This window comes from Erinaceus europaeus, chromosome 3 (genome assembly GCF_950295315.1).
Source record: "Erinaceus europaeus chromosome 3, mEriEur2.1, whole genome shotgun sequence".
In the NCBI taxonomy this organism is placed as follows: domain Eukaryota; kingdom Metazoa; phylum Chordata; class Mammalia; order Eulipotyphla; family Erinaceidae; genus Erinaceus; species Erinaceus europaeus.
The window spans coordinates 21,956,036-21,979,750 of NC_080164.1; the positions used below are offsets into that span (position 1 = coordinate 21,956,036).

The following is a 23,715-nucleotide window of genomic DNA, read 5'->3' on the forward strand; positions in this document are numbered from 1 at the left end:
GAGTGCGTTGTCCAGCGGTGGTCTCTTGGGCAGCTTCACTTCTAGGAATTGCAGGTTGCGATCTCTGGATGAATCTCTGCGTATTCTAGCTCGTCTGCCTTCAGACCCGAGCTGAGGATCTCGGCCAGGGGGCCCAGTTTCGGCAGGGAGCCCACGGTCTCCGGGGGACCCGGGATCTGTCCAGACTTATATCACAAGGGCGGGCAGGCCAGCCGCGCAGAAGGCGCGGGCCGAGGTGCCCTAGGTGGCGGTCAGGATAGGCCGCCGCAGCCCTGCCCCATGGCCCTGCCATGTCTGCTGCCCTGCTCCCAGCGTGGAGGGAGCCCACGCCCAGTGCCTCACGCCATGCAGTGGAAAGCCGGCTCATGCGGCCTGGCGTTGGGCTCCTGCAGGCTGGTGTTGGGCGGAAACCACAGAGTGGTCCAGAGATAAATGTTCCAGAAACAGTGAAACAGTCTCGTGAAGAATGGGCAGAGGCCTTTGGAGATCTCTTCACAAGCAGAAGAGAAGGCCATAGTGCAAAGGTAGCCAAATTGTCTTCACTTATCTGAGAGATGCGCAGGTCCGGTCCACGTGGGCGCCATTTGTTGTTTAAGTTTCGGAGGCTCCGGCAGGCCGGGCTAGCGTCGCGGCGGTAGACAGAGACAGAGACTTGAGGACACACGGCTGGGCTGAGAAGCTGCAGTTTAATCTTTTTCCCCTCCCCCCCCCAGGGTTATTGCTGGGCTCGGTGCCTGCACCATGAATCCACCGCTCCTGGAGGCCATTTTTTTCCCCCTTTTGTTGCCCTTGTTGTAGCTTCGTTGTGGTTATTATTATTGCCCTTGTTGATGCAATTCGTTGTTGGATAGGACAGAGAGAAATGGAGAGAGAAGGGGAAGACAGAGAGGAGGAGAGAAAGACAGACACCTGCAGACCTGCTTCACCGCCTGTGAAGTGACTCCCCTGCAGGTGGGGAGCCGGGGGCTTGAACCGGGATCCTTACGCCGGTTCCTGCGCTTTGCGCCACATGCGCTTAACCCACTGCGCCACCGCCCGACCCCCCAGTTTAATCTTTATTCACGAGCGGGCAAATCATGACACCATGTGCTTCCCAATCATTCTTTTTCCGCGGCTGCTGCTGGGACTCTGGACGTCCTTAGCATAGGGGGCGGGGAGAAAGCAGGCGCTAAACTAGCAAGGGCCAAACCAATTCCCTCAGAGGTCGGGGGTGGAGGAAGGGGAGCAAACCAATATGAAACATACCAACAAGATAGGAGAGAAATCGAGAGAGGATGGAGATAGAGAGGATGGGGAGAAACAGACACCTGCAGACCTGCTTCACCGCTTGTGAAGGGACCCCCCCCCTGCAGTGGGGAGCCAGGGGCTCCAACCTAGATGCTTAGGCTGGTCCTTGCGCTTTGCAACATGTGCACTTAACCTGCTGCACTATGCTCAACCCCCCCCATGTGCTTCTTTTTATTTAATTTTTTAATTTTTTTATTTAGAATAAGGAAACATTGACTAAACCATAGGATAAGAGGGGTACAACTTCACATAGTTCCCACCACCAGAACTCTGTATCCCATCCCCTCCCCTGATAGCTTTCCTATTCTTTAACCCTCTGGGAGTATGGACCCAAGGTCATTGTGGGGTGCAGAAGTTAGAATGTCTGGCTTCTGTAATTGCTTCCCTGCTGAACATGGGCGTTGACAGGTCGATCCATACTCCCAGCCTGCCTCTCTCTTTCCCTAGTGGGGAAGGGTTCTGGGGAATCAGAGATCCAGGACACATTGGTGGGTTTGTCTTTCCAGGAAAGTCTGTTTGGCATCATGCTTGCATCTGGAACCTGGTGGTTGACAAGAGTATTAACATACAAAGCCAGACAAACTGTTGACCAGTCATGGACCTAAGGGCTGGAATAGTGTAGATGAAGAGCTCCAGGACGCATTGGTGGGGTTGTCTGTCCAGGGCCAAATTTGCTTCTTTAGTGAATATTATTTTACCTTGGAACAAATACATAGTTTTGGGGATTTTATAACCTTTCTTGTTTTTAAACCTTTATCTCTAGAACTCTAAGGTTAGTTAACTTATGAAAAGTACAACTTGTTTTTTCACGTTAATATTTTGTCTCTTTCAAGAATACTCAAAAAACAAATAGAACAAATAAACCTTCTACGCCTACAACTGCTGCTCGAAAAAAGAAAGACTTGAAAAATTTTAGAAATGTGGATAGCAACCTTGCTAACCTCATCATGAATGAAATTGTGGACAAGTAAGTTTTGACATCTAAAGTATTTTCATTTCATACTTTTAATTTTTATTCATAATAATTTTAAACATCTTAGAGAAAATATATTATTATTTGATAGTAATATGGGGAGGGGAGATAGAGAGGGAGAAAGAGAGATACCTACACAACTAATTCACTGCTTATTGAAGCTTTTACCCTAGAACCCCTCTCAGCTCGCATCCCCATAGGTGGGGATTGGGGGCTTGAACTCTGGTCTTTGCTCTATGTAATGTATGCAATCAACCAGTTGCTTACTACCCAGCCCCAATAGTGATTTTTTAAAAAAATCTTTTATTACTATTATTATTATTTTATTTTATTATTTTTTCTTTTACACCAGAGAACTGTTCATCTCTGGCTTATGGTGGTGCAGGAGATTGAATCTGGGACTTCAAAGCCGCAGGCATGAGAGTCTGTTTGCATAACCGATTTTTTTTTATTTTTAAATGCAGAGCACTGCTCAGTTTTGGTTTATGGTTCTTGGAACCTTTGGTACCTTAGCCATCAAAGTCTTTACATAACCATTATGTTATCTCCCCAGCCCTGATTTTTATTTATAAAATTTATCACAGGTTGGGAAGATACCACAGCCATTATGAAAATAGACTTTCATGCTTAAGTCTTTTATATTCTAGGTCCAATCCCTAGTACCTCCATCAGACAGAAATGAGCAGTGCTCTGGAAATTTTGTTCAAAATATTTAATTTAATAAAAGAGATACAGAAAGAAAGATACACATACAGAGAAAGAGAGACCTGAGAGCTGTTCAGCTGTGTCATATGGTGGTGCTGGGGGTTGAACCAGAGACTTCAGAGCCTCAGACATAAGTCTTTTGCAGAACTATTATGTGGTTTCCCAGCTCTGTTGTAATGAATCTAAAGAAAAATTCACAAGTGGAATATATAAATACCTTCTCTAACTCACATATTTAATTTTTACAATATTTATTTATTGTTAGAGCAAGGCAAGAGAGAGACTAGAGCACTGTTTATTTCTGGCATTTGATGATCACAGGGATTGAACCTCCAGCCTATGGAACTTCCAGGGATGCAAGTTGCTTCTCTTAACAGGCTGAGTTATCTCCCTATGACCATATAAATTTTGTGATGATTTTCATGTCCTATAAATATACTGTGAATGCTTTACAGATGTAATTATAGTTTGAAAAGTAACATAAGATAACTACATATTATAGAGCTTAGACTTCATTTATAATCACTGAAGTATATTTCTCCTGTGGACCTGATTGAAATTCTATTTCTTAGTGGAACAGCTGTTAAATTTGATGATATAGCTGGCCAGGAATTGGCAAAACAAGCATTGCAAGAAATTGTTATTCTTCCTTCTCTGAGACCTGAGGTAAGGGCCTATTAATCATCTCCCTATAATATTCTCCATTACTGAGTTGATAGTAAAATAAAGAAGTGTTGGAGTTATGCTTGAATGATTAATTTATATGAGAAGGGACTAATATTTCTAGACAGAAAAAGAAAAAAAATCCAGTGATAATGGCTTGTATTATAAGGAGGAAGATGATGTAAAGGGTTTAATTCCCAATTGCTAATCAGCATTTATAGGAAAAGTAGGTAACAGGAAATAATTTTAATTTTTTAAAATATTTATTTATTATCTTTTGTTGCCCTTGTTGATTTATTATTGTAGTTATTGTTGTCGTCATTTTTGGGTAGGACAGAGAGAAATGGAGAGAGGAGGGGAAGACAGAGGGGAGAGAAAGACACACCTGCAGACCTGCTTCACGGCTTGTGAAGCGACTCCCCTGCAAGTGGGGAACCAGGGGAGAAATAATTTTTACATCAAGGTAAAAGGTACTTGAAATTAAGAGACAAGGGCCCAGGTGTTGGTACATCTGATTAAGCACACACATTACAGTGAGAAAAGAACCGAGGTTCAAAACAGACACCTGCAGACCTGCTTCACCACCTGTGAAGTGACTCCCCTGCAGGTGGGGAGCCAGGGACTCAGAACTGGGTCCTTTTAAGCCGGTCCTTGTGCTTTGCACCATCTGCGCTTAACCTGAAGAGTAAGTCACTTTTTTTTTTAATTTTACTTATTTATTCCCTTTTGTTGCCCTTGTTGAGTAAGTCACTTTTTAAATCTCAATTTAAAGAGTAAATTTAAGAGAATTCCAGGATATTATGTTATCAGAATATGTAGATACTCCGGAATGATGGTTATAGACATAACTAACATTTCCTGTGTTGCCATCTCCCCACCCCCACTTTTTATTAGAGCTGTTTTTTTTTTTTTTACTGCTTAGCTCTGGCTTATGGTGATATGGGGGATTGAACCTGAGACCTTGGAGCCTCATGCATGACAGTCTCTTTGCATACCCATTATGCTATCTACCCCTGCCCTACCTTAATTTATCTGGAGAATAAAATGTTTCCTCTTTTTTTTTTTTTTTTAATTGTTGTAGTAGTTGTTGATGTCATCATTAGATAGGACAGAGAGAAATAGAGAGAGGAGGGGGGAACGGGGGAGAGAAAGATACACACCTGCAGGCCTGCTTTACCGCTTGTGAAGCGACTCCCCTGTAGGCAAGGAGCCAGGGCTCAAACTGGGATCCTTATGCCAGTGCTTGCACTTTGCGCCACAAGTGCTTAACCCGCTGCACTACTGCCCGACTCCTTTGTTTCCTGTGGTTGTGCTTAAGTGTTTTGGTAGGAGAGCAGAAACATGGGCTCAGCTATTCATAGAGTCAGTCAGTAGGTCTGTGTTGGACACCTGCACTGCTCCATTTTGTGGTACCTGATGCCTTTAGTTCCTGAGACTTTCAGTAGTTGTTCACACGTGCTTGCTGCTTGTTTCTAGATATTCCTTCAGATTTTAGCTCCCTCACCTCCACTAAATACTTTACTGTTCCTCTTATCTACAGAGTTTCCTCTGGTGTGGGGGGCAGGGTGAGGGTGGGCCAGCAGGGAAGAGAAGCCAGAACACCACTCTGGTATGTGCAGTGCTGGGTTCCAACCAGGAACTTCAGGCATGAGACTAATGCTTTACCAGTAAGCTTTCTGCCCAGCCACTACAAACATTCATTGTATCCTTGGTTATTACTTTTTCTTGTCTTTTTTTTTTTTAATATTTTTTAAATTTATTTATTCCCTTTTGTTGCCCTTGTTTTATTATTGTAATTATTGTTGTTGATGTCATTTTTGTTGGATAGGACAGAGAGAAATGGAGAGAGGAGAGGAAGACAGAGAGGGGGAGATAAAGAGAGACACCTGCAGACCTGCTTCACCACCTGTGAAGTGACTCCCCTGCAGGTGGGGAGCTGGGGGCTCGAACTGGGATCCTTACACCGGTCCTTGCCCCTTGCACCACCTTTTTCCTTGTCTTTTTATCTTGAAGATTCCTAAGATCTTAATTTTCTGTTTGGTGTGCTTTCTAAAGTTGACAGAAAAATTTTACCTATGTTTACTGTCTTGTTTAGCCAGACTACCTTTCATTTTGGTCAATGAAGATTTAAAAATAATAATAATAATTATATTAATCTCTACGGGGAGATGGTATAATGATTATGTAAAAGACTCTCATCTCTGAGGCTATGAGGTCCTGGGTTTAATCCCCAGCACCATTATAAGCCAGAGCTGAGCTCTGCTTTGGTCTTTTTTTTAATTTTAATTTTTTATCATTATCTTTTATTTACTTGATAGAGACAATTGGAAATCAAGAGGGAAGGTGGTGATAGAGAGGGAGAGAGACTGAAAAACACCTGCAGCACTGCTTCACCATTCACAAAGCTTTCCCCCTGCAGGTGGGAAGCGGGGGCTCGAACCTGGGTCCTTGCATACTGTAACATATTTGCTCAACCAGGTGTGCCACCACCTTGCCCCCTGTACTTTGGTCTTTATCAGTATCTCATTAAAAAACAAAGGGATGGGGGAATAGAGGAGTCAGGCGGTAGTGTAGCAGGTTAAGCGCAGATGGTGCAGAGCTCAAGGACCAGTGTAAGGATCCCAGTTCTAGCCCCCGGATCCCCACCTACAGGGCAGTCACTTCACAGGTGGTGAAGCAGGTCCGCAGGTGTCTGTCTTTTCCTCTCTCTGGCTTCTCCTCCTCTCTCCATTTATCTGTTCTATCCAACAACGACAACATCCACAACAACAACAATAATAACTACAACAATAAAAAATAAAGGGCTGGGCCAGATGATGGTCCTGCAGGAGAATAGCTTTACAACCGGTGAAGTAGTCCTTCAGCTACCTCTCTTCCCTATTTCCCTACCCTCTCAGTTTCTCTTGTCTTTATCTGATAAAGTAAAATAAATACTATAGAAATAGTCTGAAAAATATAAAATAATATACACATTTATTGAGCATGTGTTTTCTTTAATGCTTAGGGCAGCTCTTTTCTGGAGGACGCTACTGAAAAATGAAAAATTTTCTATGTCATTGCTTAAAATGTCTGGAAAATTATCTTCAGAATCATAGTTGTGCACTAAAAGTGTATATTTTAAAGTTGTTCACAGGGCTTAGAGCTCCTGCTAGAGGATTGTTACTCTTTGGCCCACCAGGAAATGGGAAGACAATGCTGGTAAGGATTTAAAACCTTTGTTTTCTTTCTTTCTTTCTTTCTTTTTGAGTGTGCTGTGGAGATGTTTGAGAAAATAAAAACTTTACAGTGTTCCTGAGTCCACTTGGGATTTACTTTCTGCTATAGTATACATCTTTTAAACTACCAATGAGGAAAAAATGAAAAAAAAATGTTATGTGTTAGTTAAATTGAGCAGTGTATGTTTTACTACTTTCCACAGTTGATTAATAATATTTGCCCGAAAAGAGCTTAGCTTACTGTATTATCTTTCTAGCCCTTCAGTTTTTACTTTCTTAGAAACATTATTGAAGAGCCAGCATGACACTGCTTTATTATTTATTCTTTTATTACCACTAGAGTTATGGCTGGAGCTCACTGCCTGCTTGATGAAGCCACTGCTCCTTGTGACCAGTCCACCCTAGACCCCTTCTTTTCTTTTACAGAACAGACAGAAATAGAGGCAAGAAGGAGATAGAAAGAAGCAGTCCTACTATACCTCTTGTGAATATCATACCCCCCCTCCCCCCGTACAGATCAGTAGCTTATGTGTGGTAGTGTGTGTGCTCAGATGGGCGAACTACTGCCCAGCCCTAATGTAGCATAGTTTTTAAAACATTGTTTGGCCAAAGATTTTATTTATTTATTTATTTAACCAGAGCACTGTTCAGCTCTGGCTTATGGTAGTGGGGCTTTGGAGCCTCAGGCATGAGAGTTTCTTTGCATAACCATTATGCTATGTATCCTCTGCCCTGGCCAAAGATATTTTTTCCTACACTGTTGGTGCCTCTTTCCCCTTCATTATCTCTTCTAGAGGGGAAATGTTAAAAAAGTAAACGGGAACACTGACTTATCCCCTAGCTATTTGTAGTTAAGTTGCTGTATCTAAATAAAGAATAGCATCTTGTTAAGTTCTTTCTTTCTTTTTTTTTTTTTTTTGCTCAGCTCTGGCTCCCATTGAACCTGGGACCTTAGCCTCAGACATGAGAACCTCTGCATAACCATTATGCTATCTACCCTCAGCCACATCTTGTTTCTTTAAAATCTCTTCCTGTGGCGGAGAGCTAGGTGCCATTAGATTTTCATGCCTGAGGCTTCAGAGGTTTCAGGTTCAGTTCCTGGCTCCACCAAAGCCAGAGTATGAGCAGTTCTTTAGTTAAATAAAATAAAATACAACAAAACTTCTTAGGCTTTTTTTTTTTCCCCTTAGCCTCCAGGGTTATTCTTGGGCTTGGTGCTTGGTGCTTGCCCTACAAATCCACTGCTCCTGGAGGCCATTTTCCCAATTTTTGTTGCCCTTGTAGTTGTTATTGAATAGGATAGAGAAAATCCAGAAAGGAGGGGAAGACAGAGAAGAGGAAACACAGACACCTGCTGACTTGCTTCACCGCTTGTGAAGTGACCCCCCGTAGGTGGGGAGCTGGGGGCTCACACCGGGATCCTTATGCTAGTCCTTGTGCTTTGTGCCATGTGCGCTTAACCCGCTGTGCTACTGCCCAGCACCTCCCATACTTTTTTTTTTTTTTTTGGAAAGAACTACAGTTTTACCTAAATCCTTTCCACATTGCTGAGAAGAAAACAAATAGATTGTGTTGGTCAGGAATTGTGCCTTACATTCCATTTTCAGGAAATCTTTATACTTCAGTGGATTGTGTTGTTTATTGTTGAATTAATGCAATATTTGTTCTTGTGGTTTTCAAAGGCTAAAGCAGTAGCTGCAGAATCTAATGCAACCTTCTTTAGTATAAGTGCTGCAAGTTTAACATCAAAATACGTGAGTGTTCCTTTTCCTAGTATTGCCCATGTTTTAAGTTAGTTTTAGTGTTATTATGTTAAGTATAAGTGATATGTAAATTATATCATAAATATCACTTTTCAAAATAGAAGTCTGTGAATGGGAGGTGGCTCAGTGGATAAAACGTGAGATCCTGAGTTCAGTCTCTGACATGTGCCAGAATGATGCTCTGGTTATTGTTGTATCATCCCCCCTCCTGTAAATGAATTAAGTAATTAACTAATTAATTAACTGTTTTAAAATGTAGAATGTTGGGCTGGGGGGCCAGGGTTGGTACACCTGGTTGAATGTACATGTTCGAGTGTGCTTGCTTTGTCATATGCACAAGCCAGGTTCACACTGGGCTCCCACTGCACTGATAGAAGCTTTAGTGCTGTCTGTCTCTGTGTCTCTATGTCTGTCTGTTTATTTGAAAAAGAATTACAAATGTCATTTAAGGCCTAACTTCTGCTGTAATATGTTAGTGTTGTAAGACTCGATCTCTTTAGGCTCCTTCCGGCTCAGAATATTTGTTTAGGTTTTTCTTTTTTTTTTTTGCCTCCAGGGTTATTCCTGGGGCTCAGTGCCTGCACCATGAATCCACTGCTCCTGGAGGCCATTTTCCCACTTTTGTTGCTCTTGTTTTTGTAGCCTTGTTGTGGCTATTATTGTTATTGATGTCGTTGTTGTTGGATAGGACAGAGAGAAATGGAAGAGGAGGGGAAGACACGGGGAGAGAAAGCTAGACACCTGCAGACCTGCTTCACCGCCTGTGAAGCGAAGCCCTTGCAGGTGGGGAGCCGGGGGCTCAAACCGGGATCCTTATGCCAGTCCTTGCACTCTGCACCACGTGCACTTAACCTACTGCGCTACCGCCCGACCCCCTGTTTAGGTTATTCTAAAGCTGGGCTTAGTCTTTCTCTGTAGTTAGTTTAGAAAGTACCATCTAGAGGACAGTTAATTTTTTTTAAAATATTTTTTTATTTATTAGAGAGAAATTGACAGCGGAGGGGGTGATAGAGAGGGAGAGAAAAGAACGCCTGCAACCTTGCTTCACCACTAGTGAAGCCTCCGCCCTGCAAGTGGGGATAGGGTTTTTTTTTTTTTAATATTTACTTATTCCCTTTTGCTGCCCTTGTTTATTGTTGTAGCTATTGATGTCGTTGTTGTTTGATAGGACAAAGAGAAATGGAGAGAGGAGGAGAAGACAGAAGGGGAGAGAAACATAGACACTTGCAGACCTGCTTCACTGTTTGTGAAGCAACTCTTCTGCAGGTGGGGAGCTGGGGGTTCGAACCAGGATTATACCCGTCCTAGCGCTTTGCACCATGTGCGCTAAACCCACTGTGCTACGGGACCTGGGTCTTTAACCTGGGTCCTTGCATGCTGTAATGTGAGCACCTAACTAGCTGTGCTACTGCCTGGCCCCTGAGGACACTCAGTTTTTTACAGCCGATCACCCCAACCTCATGGCCCTTTCACTAGAAGCTTTGGTATACATATGATGTTAGCACGGTATCCTTAGAAATATTTCAAGAGTAGTTCATAGATGTCCTGAGCTACCTACAAATATTTTGATATTTTTTTGACAGTGAAAATGAGTTTTTAGGATGTTTTTAATAGAGCAAGTTTTGTTTAGGACAGAACTTTCCAACTTTTATAAATCTAGCAGTTTGGGGCTTACTGAATAGATGTGTATTATATTAAAGTACTGTACAGACTATTCAGTCTGTTTTGTTAATTTATAAGGGACAATTCTGCAATATCCCCCCACCTTCCTTGAACCAAATCTTAGGTTGTTGTCAAGAAAGGAAATTAAATACCTAAGTTCTAGACTTTTAATCATGAAGTTTTAAATGTTGGAATAATGTCACATTATATACATAATATTTATATATTGTTTTATTTTAGATGGGAGAAGGAGAGAAACTAGTAAGAGCTCTTTTTGCTGTGGCTAGAGAACTTCAGCCTTCAATTATTTTTATAGGTAAGAACATGTTTCCAACAATTCCCCTCTTTCTGTATGAGCGAGAATGTTAGGAAAGATTATTCAACGGAAGCAGTTTTTGTTTTGTTTTCTTTAGCACTAAGTTAGAGATAAATGAACTGAGTAGGTTCCAACTACATTAGAATTGCAGTAGTGAGACCCAGACAATAGTGCAGTGGCTGAAACATTGCACCTAAGTGCGTGAGGTTCCAAGTTTGACCCCAGCATCACACGTGCCAGAGTGCTGCTCTGATCTTCTTTCTCCCCTTCATGCTCTCTCTTGTGCCAATAAATGAATTAAAACTTTAAAAGGAACTAAGGGGGACTGGGCGGTGGTAGCGTAGTGGGTTAATCACATGTGGTGTGAAGTGCAAGGACCAGTGTAAGGATCCTGGTTGGAGCCCCCAGCTCCCCACCTGCGGGGGGAGGAGAGTTTGCTTTACAAGCGGTGAGTCAGGTCTGCAGGTGTCTGTCTTTCTCTCCCCATCTGTCTTTCCCTAGTCTCTCTATTTCTCTCTGTCCTATCTGGTAACAACAACAGCTATGGCAACAATAATAAGGGCAAGAAATATGGGAAAAATGGCTTCCAGAAGCAGTAGATTTATAGTGCCACACCAGCACTGTAACCCTGGAGGCCAAAAAAAAAAAAAGGCGGAACAAAGAACTGCACTAATGAGCTAGATCAATCTCAGCTGAGTCACGCGAGTTATCTTTTACTTAATGTGTTGTCTTTGTATTCCCACTAGATGAAGTTGACAGCCTGTTGTGTGAAAGAAGAGAAGGAGAGCATGATGCCAGTCGACGTCTAAAAACCGAGTTTCTAATAGAATTTGATGGTGTAAGTATTGATTATGATAATTTGAATGCAGTGGCATTTTAGTGTATCTATTTTCCTACTGAATCATCCTACTTAGAAAACAACAACAACAAGAAGTGGATATTGGGAGGGTTTTGTAAAAATGGGTGGTTTTTATTTTAGTTTTTTGAAATTATGCAAATACATAATGTTTTTGCAAAAACAAAAAACAAAAAAAGGCATGCATGCCCGGGACTGAGTTGTGGTATATTCTGTTAAGCACTCATTACTCTGTGCAAGGACCTATAGAAAGAACCAGGTTCAAGCCCCCCACTTCCCTTCTGCAGGGGAATGTTTCACAAAGGCGAGGCAGGTCTGCAGGTATCTTTCTCTTTCCTACTCTATCTCCCCTCTTAATTTCTTTCTGTCCTGTCACATAAAATAGACAGAAAGGAAGAAATGGCAGTGGATTCCTAGTAGTCACCAAACCCTAGTAATTAAAAATCAAAACAAAACTTCCAGGATTGAGACTCCACAGCAACAACATTTGAGCCCACACCATATGCCGAAACTAAACAATACTCTGGTTTAGGGGGCCAGGTGGTGGCACACCTGGTTGAGCGCACATGTTACGATGCTCAAGGACCCACGTTCAAAACCCTTGTCCCCACCTGCAGGGGGAAAGCTTGGCAAGTGATGAAGCAGTGCTGCAGGTTTCTCTCTGTCTCACTCCCTCTCTATCTCCCTGTTCCCTCTTGATTTCTGGCTGTCTCTATCAAATAAATAATTAAATAATTTAAAAAACATTACTTTTGTTTAAAAAACAAAGCAAACCACAACATATATTCTAACAGCAAAGTTCTCCTGGATGGTGCACCTGCTTTGTGTTTGTTTGTTTGTTTGTTTTTTAAGTGTTCAGCATTTAAAAAAAATTTTGGGGGGTGGAATTTGGCGGTAGTGCAGCCGCTTAAGCGCACATGGCTCAAGGACTGGCATAAGGATCCTGGTTCAAGCCCCCGGCTACCCACCCTACCAGGAGAAGTGAAAAACTTGTATACTGAAAAACACACAAAGAAGTGGATATTCCATGTTCATGGGTTGGAAGAATTAACATCATCAAAATGAATATACTACCCAGAGACATACACGATTTAATGCTATCCCCGTCAAGATTCCGATCACATTTAAAAAAAAATAAGTTATTCCCTTTTGTTGCCCTTGTTGTTTTATTATTGTAGTTATTATTGTTGTTATTGATGTCATCGTTGGATAGGGCAGAGAGAGATGGAGAGAGGAGGGGAAAACAGAGAGGGGGAGAGAAAGATAGACACCTGCAGACCTGCTCCACCGCTTGTGAAGTGACTCTCCTGCAGGTGGGGATCCGGGGGCTTGAACCGGGATTCTTATGCTGGTCCTTGAGCTTTGTGCCATGTGCGCTTAGCCCGCTGTGCTACTGCCCAACTTCCCCAAACCACATTTTTTTAGGAGAATAGAACAAATGCTACAAATGTTTATCTGGAACCAGAAAAGACCTAAAATTTCCAAAAGTATTTTCAGAAGAAAGAACAGAACTGGAGGCATCACACTCCTAGATCTCAAATTGTATTATAGGGCCATTGTCATCAAAACTGCTTGGTGCTGGAACATGTATAGACACACTGACCAGTGGAGTAGAATTGAAACCTCAGAAGGAGCCCCCACACCTATGGACATCTAATCTTTGACGAAGGTGCCCAGACTATTCAATGGGGAAAGCAGAGTCTCTTTAACAAATGATGTTCAAAAAAAATGGGTTGAAACATGCAGAAGAATGAAAGTGAACCACTGTATTTCACCAAATATAAAAGTAAATTCCAAGTGGATCAAGGACTTGGATGTTAGTCCAGAAACTATCAGATACTTAGAGGAAAATATTGGCAGAACTCTTCTCCACATACATTTTAAAGACATCTTCAATGAAACGAATCCAATTACAAAGAAGACTAAAGCAAGGATAAATCTATGGGATTGGATTAAATTAAAAAGCTTCTACACAGCAAAAGAAACCAATACCCAAACCAAGAGACCCCTCACAGAATGAGAGAAGATCTTTACATGCCATACATCAGACAAGAGGCTAATAACCAAAATAGATAAAGAGCTCACCAAATTCAACAACAAGAAAACAAATGATCCCATCCAAAAATGGGGAGAAGATTGGACAGAATATTCACCACAAAAGAGATCCAATCCAAAAGGCTGAGAAACACATGAAAAAATGCTCCAAGTCTTTGATTGTCAGAGAAATGCAAATAAAGACAACAATGAGATACCTCTTTACTACTGTGAGAATGTCACACATCAGAAAAGGTAGAAGCAACAAATGCTGGAGAGGGTGTGGGGACAAAGGAACCTTCCTGCACTGCTGGTAGGAATGTAAATTGGTGCAACCTCTATGGAGAATAGTCGGGAGAACTCTCAGAAGGCTAGAAATGAACCTACCCTATGACCCTGCAATTCTTCTCTTGGGCATATAACCTAGGGAACCCAACTCACCCATCCAAAAAGATTTGTGTATACCTATGTTCTTGGCAGCACAATTTGTAATAGCCAAAACCTGGAAGCAACCCAGGTGCCCAACAACAGATGATTGGCTGAGCAAGTTGTGGTCTATATACACAATGGAATACTACTCAGCTATAAAAAATGATGACTTCACCATTTTTAGTCCATCTTGGATGGAGCTTGGAGAAATCATGTTAAGTGAAATGAGTCAGAAACAGAAGGATGAATATGGATGATATCACTCTCAGGCAGAAGTTGAAAAACAAAATCAGTAGAAAAAACACAAGTAGAACCTGAACTGGAGCTTGTGTATTGCACAAAGTAAAATACTCTGGGGTGGGTAGCAGGGAGAGTTCAAGTCCAAAAAGGATGACAGAGGACCTAGTGGGAGTTGTCTTATGTGGAAAACTGAGGAATGTTACGTACAAACTATTGTATTTATTGTCGAATGTAAAGCATTAACCCCTCAATAAAGAAATTAAAATAATTAAATATTTATATTTTCATTACTGCTTTATATGCATTAAAAATTTTTAATCTTATAGGTACAGTCTGCTGGAGATGACAGAGTTCTTGTCATGGGAGCAACTAATAGGCCACAAGAGCTTGATGAGGCTGTTCTCAGGTAGGGAAATTTATTTACAAACACATTTATTATAGATGTGTTTACGTGTGTGTTCATCTCTCTTTTTTTTTTCCTCTGGTCAACTTTAAGACTAAATTAATTTCCTTAATTTAGTGTCAATAAAGACCTTGAAGACAAGTACAAGAGGTGTAGTCTTTATGCCTCTTCTGAATTGAATTAAATTATTTAAAAAATATCAGAGTGGGTGTAGATAATGATTTTGTGCAAGAATCTCCTGCCTGAGGCTCCACTGTCCCAGGTTAAGCCCCCCTCCCCCGTCAGATTTGAGCAGTGCTCTGGTAAAATAGTAATTTTTTAAAAAAAATCAACAGAAGTAGGGAGTCGGGCGGTAGCGCAGCAGGTTAAACACACATGGCGCAAAGCACAAGGACTGGCATAAGGATCCCAGTTCGAGACCCGGCTCCCCACCTGTAGGGGAGTCGCTTCACAAGCAATGAAGCAGGTCTGCAGGTGTCTCTCTTTCTCTCTCTTCCCCTCTCTGTCTTCCCCTCCTCTCTCAATTTCTCTCTGTCCTATCCAATAAGAACGACATCAATAACAACAATGTTAAACAACAAGGGCAACAAAAGGGAAAATAAAATCACAGAAGTATTTTTAATCAAAGTTTTAATTTGCTCTATGGCAAAGTCTACTTGTGCATTTTCTTCATTTTTCTCTCATTTATTGTATCTTTACTTGTACTATGAATGCTCTGAACTGACAGGTAATCTCTTGGACCTAACAAGAACCCTTACTTAATAAGGGTGTATATGTGTGTGTGTGTGTGTAAATAAGAGACAGGATTGATCTGATTCTTCTTCAGCTAAAAAAATTGAAACTGGGGCCACGCAGTGGCTCACCTGGTTGAACACATAAATAACAAGACAAGGTTCCAGGTTCAAGCCCCCAACTTGCAAGCAGGAAGCTTCACAAGCAGTACTGTGGGTGTCTTCTCTTTCCATATCAGTCTATCAATCTATCTCTCTATCTCTCATTTCCCCTTGACTCTCAGTTTCTCTGTTCTATCAAACAAATAAATAAATTGAAAATTTATTTTATTTAAAAGAAAGATTTAAAAATGCAGTGTGCAACTTTTTTTCACTAAACTGAAATCTCCTTGTGTTTTTGCTTCACAAGCAATGAAACAGGTCTGCAGATGTCTTTCTCTCTTCCTATCTTCCCCATTTCTCTTAATTTCTCTCTGTCCTATCCAATAATTGAAAAAAATGGCCACCAAGAGTAGTCAATTTGTAGTTTAGGCACCAGCCCCACTTTATAACACTAGAGGCATAAGTAGGGTGGGTTGTGATGACTTACCCAGTAGATTCACATCATCGTGCATGAGGATCTGGGTTCAAGCCCCTCATTCCCACCTGCTTCAGGAGCAGTTATGCTTTATCTCTCCTTTCTGTTTCTCATCATCTTTAAAAACAAAACAAAGCAAACAAACAGTACCAGGGACCATACAGTCATGTTGGCACTGATGTTTAGCACTAACTTGTGACAATATTTAAAAAAAAAAAAAAAAGAGGTTGTCATAGAAGTTATAATGGGGGAGTCGGGTGGTAGTGCAGCGGGTTAAGTGCATGTGGTGCAAAGCACAAGGACTGACAGAAGAATCCCGGTTCAAGCCTCTGGCTCCCCACCTGCAGGGGAGTCACTTCACAGGCAGTGAAGTAGGTCTGCAGGTGTCTATCTTTCTCTCCCCCTCTCTGTCTTTCCCTCTTCTCTCCATTTCTTTCTGTCCTATCCAACAACAACGACATCAGTAACAACAGCAATAACTACAACAATAAAAAAGAAAAAACAAGGGCAACAAAAGGGAATAAATAAATACAAAAAATATTTTTTAAAAATTGTAAAAAAAAAAAGTTATAATGGGGAGTCAGGTGGTAACGCAGCGGATTAACCACAAATGACGCATAGTGCAAGGAGTGGTGTAAGGATTCCGGATCAAGCCCCCAGCTCCTCACCTGCAGAGGGTCACTCCTCTCTACATTTCTTTTAAAAAAAAATATATATATATATATATTTATTATTATTTGTTTTCCCCTTTTTTGCCCTTGTTGTTTTTCATTGATATTGTAGTTATTATGTTGTGGTTATTGATGTCATCGTTTGATAGGACAGAGAGAAATGGAGAAGGGAGGGGACGACAGAGGGGGAGAGATAGACACCTGCAGACCTGCTTCACCACTTGTGAAGCGACTCCACTGCAGGTGGGGAGCCGGGGACTCAAACCGGGATCCTTGTGCTTTGTGTAACATGTGCCTAACCTGCAGCGCTACCACCCAACTCCCTCCTCTCTCCATTTCTCTCTGTCCTATCAACAATGATGACATCGGTAACAACATTAATAACTACAACAATAAAACAACAAGGGCAACAAAAGGGAATAAATAAATAGTTTAAAAAGTTATAATGCATTTTTACAAAGAAAAAAGCATCAGGAGCTAGGTGGTGGTGCAGTGGGTTAAGCACACATGGCGCGAAGCACAAGGTCGGCCTAAGAGGATCACACTTCGAGTCCCCAGCTCCCACCTGCAAGGGGGATCTCCTCGAAGACAGTGAAGCAGGTCTGCAGGTGTCTATCTTTCTCTCCGTCTCTGTGTTCCCCTCCTCTCTCCATTTCTCTCAGTCCTATACAACAGGAACAACAGCAATAACAACGACAACAAGAAGGGCAACAAAAATGGGGAAAATGGCCTCCAGATGTAGTGGATTCGTAGTGAGCTCCAGCGATAACCCTGGAGGAACAGGAAAAACATCATGACTTTTCTGAGAACCCAATAAAATAAAATAGAGTAACTGGTGCTGCCACAGAGATATATCAGATAGGATAATGGACTTGCAAGCACTCTGCCCCAAGTTTTATTCTCAGCTTGGCAGATGCCAGAATCATGGCTCTGCTCTGATCACTGCGCCCCTAGCACCAGCCACCTCATTAGTACATCATTACATCTTTAGGCAAAAAATAATAAAAGAGTAACTGGTTTCAAAAGTTATTTATTTATTGGAAAGAGACAGCCAGAAATTGAGAAGGGAAGGTGGTGGTAGAGAGGGAGAGAGACAGAGAGAGACACCTGCAACAATATTTCCCCACTTGTGAAGCTTTCTCCCTGCAGGGGCTCAAACCCAGGTCCTTGCACATTGCAACATTTGCGCTCAGGTGTGCCAACACCTGTCCTCCCTGAATTACTTATTTCTGAAATTAAATCTTCCTCCCCCTTCTTTCCTTTAGGCGTTTCACCAAACGAGTGTATGTGTCTTTGCCAAATGAGGAGGTATGTATTTCATATGAATTTTTTTTTAAGCAAAAGCAAAAAGTACTATCTTGACAATAATGAGTTTTCCATTCTCTGGAATAGCCACACTGATAAATAATATTGTGTGGTGGGTGACTGTACTTTGGTGGTGGTTATGTTGTGGACCTACCCCTATAATTTTATAATGTTATAAACCACTATTAATTCTTTAATTAAAATAGACTTTCTCCCAAAAAAATTATAGTGCTGCAATGTCTTTAAAAAATTTTTTTTATTATATTTATTTATTTTCCCTTTTGTTACCCTTGTTTTTTTTTAATGTTTTTGTAGTTATTCTTGTTGTTATTTATGTCATTGTTAGATAGTACAGAGAGAAATAGGAGAGGAATACAGAGAGGGGGAGAGAAAGATAGACACCTGCAGACCTTCTTCACCGCCTCTGAAGCAACTCCCCTGCAGGTGGGTAGCTGGGGACTCGAACCGTGATCCTTCCGCAGGTCCTTGCGCTTTGTGCCACGTGCCCTTAGCCCGCTACACTACTGCCTGACTCCCTAGTGTTACAATTTCTTAAAAAGCTAAACAAAATTACTGTAAGGTCCAAGAATTCCATTCCATAGTATTACCCAAGAGATGTGAAATTATGTCATCCAGAAGTTGCCACAGTGAATAAAGCATTAGACCATCAAGCTTGAGGTCCTGAGAGTTTGATCCCTGGCTGCATATGTTCCAGAATGGTACTCTGATTCTCTTTCTCTCTTTCTTATCAAATAATAAACAAAACTTAGAAAAGAAGAGAGAGAAATATGCCCACATGAAGACTTATACAGAAAAAAGATGTGTACAATTTTTATAGCAGTATTACAAATGTATCAAAACTCCAAAAGAATTATTGATTGTTGAATGAATAAACAAATGCTATATATTTATTTAATGGAATACTAACTACCAATAAAATGAGCCATTTATATGCACAATAATAGGGATTACCCCTAAGGTCATTATAACCCAGGGCTTGAACCCTGGCCCTTACACACTGTAGTTCGTGCACTTAACCAAGTGAGCCACCCTTTGGCTTCTGTTAATTCTCTCAAGGAACTAAAAGAAGATAAAAAAACAAACAAAAAAAAAAACCATGTAAAAAAGGTTTAAGTCACGCTAGTATACATTAATGATACTGCTTTTTTTCTCTTTTTCTTCTACAGTGTTGTCTCTGTGGCTCATTGCCTGTACTACAAATCCACTGCTCCTGGTGGCCATCTTTTTTCCATTGTTGTTGTTGTTGCTGTTACTGTTATTGTTTTGCTGTTGTATAGGACAGAGAGAGGCAGGGGAGACCGAGAGGTAGAGAAAGATACCTGCATACCTGCTTCACAGCTTGTGAACCAACCTCCTGCAGGTGGAGAGCCAGGGGCTGGAAATAGATCCTTGCACTGGTCCCTGCACAATAATATTACTTCTTTTTAAAAAAAATCTTTATTTAATATTTATTTACTCCCTTTTGTTGCCCTGTAATTATTATTGATGGCATTGTTGTTGAGAGAAATGGAGAGAGGAGGGGAAGAGAGAGGGTGCGGAGAGAAAGACAAACAGACACCTGTGGGATAAGCGCACGTGGCGCAAAGAGCAAGGACCTGTAGAAGGATCCCGGTTCGAGCCCCCGGCTCCCCACCTGCATGGGAGTCCCTTCACAGGCGGTGAAGCAGGTCTGCAGGTGTCTGTTTTTCTCTCCCCCTCTGTCTTCCCCTCCTCTCTCCATTTCTCTCTGTCCTATCCAACAACGACGACATCAATAACAACAACAATAACTACAACAATGAAAAACAGCAAGCGCAACAAAAGGGAAAATAAATAAATATTTTTAAAAAGACCCTGCAGCCCTGATTCACTGCCTGTGAAGCGACTCCCCTGCAAGTGGGGAGCCGGGGGCTCGGACCAGGGTCCTTCCGCTGTTCCTTGGGTTTTGTGCCACATGCACCTAACCCGCTGCGCTACCGTCCAACTCCCACAATACTTTTTTAAAAAAATTTTTTTATATTTATTCCCATTTGTTGACCTTATTTTATTGTTATAGTTATTGTTGCTGTTGTTGTTATTGATGTTGTCGTTGTTGGATAGGACAGAGAGAAATGGAGAAAGGAGGGAAAGACAGAGGGGGAGAGAAAGATGGACACCTGCAGACCTGCTTCACTGCCTGTGTAGCGACTCTCCTGCAGGTAGGGAGCTGGGGACTCAAACTGAGTTCCTTACACCGGTCCTTGCGCTTCGCACCATGTGCACTTAACCTGCTGCGCTACCGCCCGACTCCCAATACTTTTTTTTTTAAAAAGTCTTTCTTCTGGCCTGGGAGGTGGTGAAGTGGATAAAGCATTGGATTCTCAACCATGAGGTCCTCAGTTCAATCTCCAGCAGCACATGTACCAGAGTGATGTCTGGTTCTTTCTCTGCCTGTCTTTCTCAGGAATAAATAAATAAGTTATTTTAAAAAAATAAATAAATAAAAGTCATTTTATAGGGTCCTGGCAGTAGCACAGCTGGTTAAGTGCACATGGCGTGTTGTGCAAGAACAGGTGTATGGATCCGGGTTTGAGCTCCAGCTCCCCACCTGTAAGGGCAGTTGCTTCACAAGTGGTGAAGCAACAGGTCTGCAGGTGTCTGTGTTTCTCTGTCCCTCTCTATCTTCCCCTCCTCTCTCTATTTCTCTCTGTCCTATCCAACAACAACAGCAGCAGCAATAACAATGGCAGCAAAGTGGAAAAAATGGCCTCCAGGAGCAGTGGATTCATAGTGCAGGGACCGAGCCCCTGCCATACCCCTGGAGTCAAAATAAAATAAAAAGTAAAATAAAAATAAAAATCATTTTATAGAGGTGGGGTTAGTGGTTTATAGTATATATGCTGACACATGGGTACAATTTCCCATCTCTGACGGGTGTCTGCAGAAATTCTCACCCCTGTTTAGGTCTTTTTCCGCCCTCAAGTATGAGCACCTCAACTCCCTCTTCACCCCCACCTTCCGTGTACGTAGATCCTTTTTCATAGGTAGTTTTGTTTTCGTTGGGTGAATTTTCATGGTCTAATGTAATGCCCATGTCTTCATGTCTTTGATCTATTTGGAGTTAACTTTTTAAAAAAATATTTATTCCCTTTTGTTGCCCTTTTTTTTTTTTATTGTTGTAGTTATTATTGTTATTGATGTCATCATTGTTGGATAGGACAGAGAGAAATGAAGAGCAGAGGGGAAGACAGAGAGAGGGAGAGAAATATAAATACCTGCAGACCTGCTTCACTGCCTGTGAAGCGACTCCCCTACAGGTAGGGACCTGGGGACTCAAGCTGGGATCTTTACACCGGTCCTTGCGCTTCGAACCACATGCGCTTAACCCACTGCTGCTACCGCCCGATTCCCCGGAGTTAACTTTTATGAATGATGATTTGTGGTAGTCCAGATTAATTGCATGTTTCAACAAACTTTTTATTTATTTTTTTTAAACCAGAGCACTGCTCACCTCTGGCTGATGGTGGTGTGGGGGATTGAACCTGGGACTTTGGAGCTTCAGGCATGAGATTCTCTTTGTGTAATCATTATGCTATCTAACCCCCACCCTCAATCCACTTTCCGAAACTGTTTGTTGAAGAGATTCTCCTCTTTTCCATGTAATTTTTGGGCTCCCTTTAGTTTTTATTTATTTATTTTATTTCTTTATTGGGGAATTAATGTTTTACATTCAACAGTAAATACAATAGTTTGTACATGCATAACATTCCCCAGTTTCCCATATAACAATACAACCCCCACTAGGTCCTCTGTCATCCTTCTTGGACCTGTATTCTGCCCACCCACCCACCCCCACCCCAGAGTCTTTTACATTGGTGTGGGCCCCCTTTCAACAATTAGTTCTTTATAGGTGTGAAAAAAAAAAAAAGAGGGACCAGGCAGTAGTAGCACAGCGGGTTAAGTGCACATGATAACGATCAACTAGAGCATAGCATAAGAGGAGCACAGTTCCCACCGCCAGAGTTCCGTATCCCATCCTCTCCATTGGTAGCTTTCCTATTCCTTATTCCTTTGGGAGTATGGACTCAAGATCATTATGGGGTGCAGAAGGTGGAAGGTCTGGCTTTTGTAATTGCTTTTTCACCGAACATGGGCGTTGGTAGGTCGATCCACTCCCAACCTGTCTCTCTCTCTTTTTATTTATTTATTTTTTTATTTATAAAAAGGAAACATAGTGGTCCAGGAGGTGGTGCAGCAGATAGAGCGCTTGACTCTCAAGCATGAGGTCCTGAGTTCAAGCCCAGGCAGCACATGTACCAGAGTGATGTCTGGTTCTTTCTCTCCTCCTATCTTTCTCATCAATAAATAAATAAAATCTTAAAAAAAAAAAAAAAAAAAAGGAAACATTGAGAAAACCATAGATAAAATGGTACAGCTCCACACAGTTCCCACCACCACATCTCTGTATCCCCTCCCCTCCCCTGATAGCTTTCCTATTCTTTATCCCTCTGGGAGTATGGACCCAAGGTCATTGTGGGATGCAGAAGGTGGAAGGTCTGGCTTCTGGAATTGCTTCCCTGCTGAATGTCTCTCTCTTTAGTGGGACAGGGATCTGGGGAAGTGGAGTTCCAGGACACATTGGTGGGGTTGTCTGCCCAGGGAAGTCAGGTTGGCATTATGGTAGCACCTGGAACCTAGTGGCAGAGTAATGAAGATTAAGGGTTGATATTCCACACCTGAAGTCTCTGGATACATTCTGAAGTGAAACATAACAAGGCGGTACAGGCTAATTCTGAAGACTGATAATTCTCTAATATTTCTTTTCAGACAAGACTACTTCTACTAAAAAATCTATTATGTAAACAAGGAAGCCCATTGACCCAAAAAGAACTAGCTCAACTTGCTAGGTGAGTGAGTTGATTTGGTTTGTATTACAGCTGTCTTTAAAGGGTTTCTGTTTTATTTTATTTTGTTTTTGCTAAATCTTGAGTATAAAATGAGTCATTTGTTTATCAAAAAACTTCTCATCCTCTATTTCATCTTCATACCTCATATATTTGGTGTCTAAATTTTATCATTTAGATCTTCTACAAGTCATAGCATAAATACCTAATGTTGGTACTGTATTCTTTGAACACAATAAAAATTATAAGAATTAATTTTGAGGGGTGGGTGCCTGCTTTACCCTGCGCATAAGCTAGGCCAGCTCCTATCACACTGGGAAAGGTTTGCTACTATGTTCTCTCTCTCTCTCCTTTTCTCCTTGTTTGTCTCTTTTGACCCAAAACAATCAATCTGAAGTGGTGAAGGCCTGGGTAGCAAAGACAAAAAATGATTTCCTATTTAGGTGAGAGGGAAACAGAGACAAAGGAGAGAGTAAAGAGAAGATACACCCTGGCACCACTTTAAAGTTTCAGAAAAGGTTAAAATTTATTACAGTATACAAAACAATAAACAGTTACCAAGGGAGGCTGGAGACAACATAGAATTGCTGTGATGGAGACAGAAACGGTGCAATAACATTTATGTGTTGGTTTATTGTATAGAGACAGGAATGGAGAGGAAAAGGGGGTGGAGAGAGAGAAGGATGAGAGAGACTCCTGCAGCACTGCTCCACCATTCATGAAGCTTTCCCTCTGCAGGTGGGGAACCTGGGTCCTTGCATATTGTAAGGCTATAACAGGTGCACCGCCACCTAGCCCCTTAATTTTAAATAAATTGTCTCATCTCTGCTCACACCAGTTCATTTTCTTTTCTCTCTCTCCTTTTTTTTCTCTCTCTCTCTTTTTTAATTGCCATCAATTGGGTCTTGGTACCAGCACTCTGAAGCCACTGCTCCTGGTGGCCGTATTTTCCTCTTTTTTTTTTTTTTATTTGACAGGACAGAGAGAAATTGAGAAGGGAAG

General features: G+C 41.6%; 1 protein-coding gene across 4 annotated transcripts in view; it reads left to right on the plus strand.

Moving 5' to 3' along the window:
- The window catches only part of SPAST (spastin), a 61,673-nt gene that overhangs the window by 32,879 nt on the left and 5,079 nt on the right, over positions 1–23,715 (plus strand). For all 4 annotated transcript variants that reach the window (XM_060186826.1, XM_060186828.1, XM_060186827.1 and 1 more), the window contains 9 exons: positions 2,121–2,254; positions 3,538–3,631; positions 6,752–6,826; positions 8,526–8,597; positions 10,509–10,584; positions 11,331–11,422; positions 14,470–14,549; positions 17,791–17,833; positions 22,637–22,716. In XM_060186826.1, the coding sequence (XP_060042809.1) occupies positions 2,121–2,254; positions 3,538–3,631; positions 6,752–6,826; positions 8,526–8,597; positions 10,509–10,584; positions 11,331–11,422; positions 14,470–14,549; positions 17,791–17,833; positions 22,637–22,716 (746 nt within the window). The remainder of the gene's footprint in view (positions 1–2,120; positions 2,255–3,537; positions 3,632–6,751; positions 6,827–8,525; positions 8,598–10,508; positions 10,585–11,330; positions 11,423–14,469; positions 14,550–17,790; positions 17,834–22,636; positions 22,717–23,715) is intronic.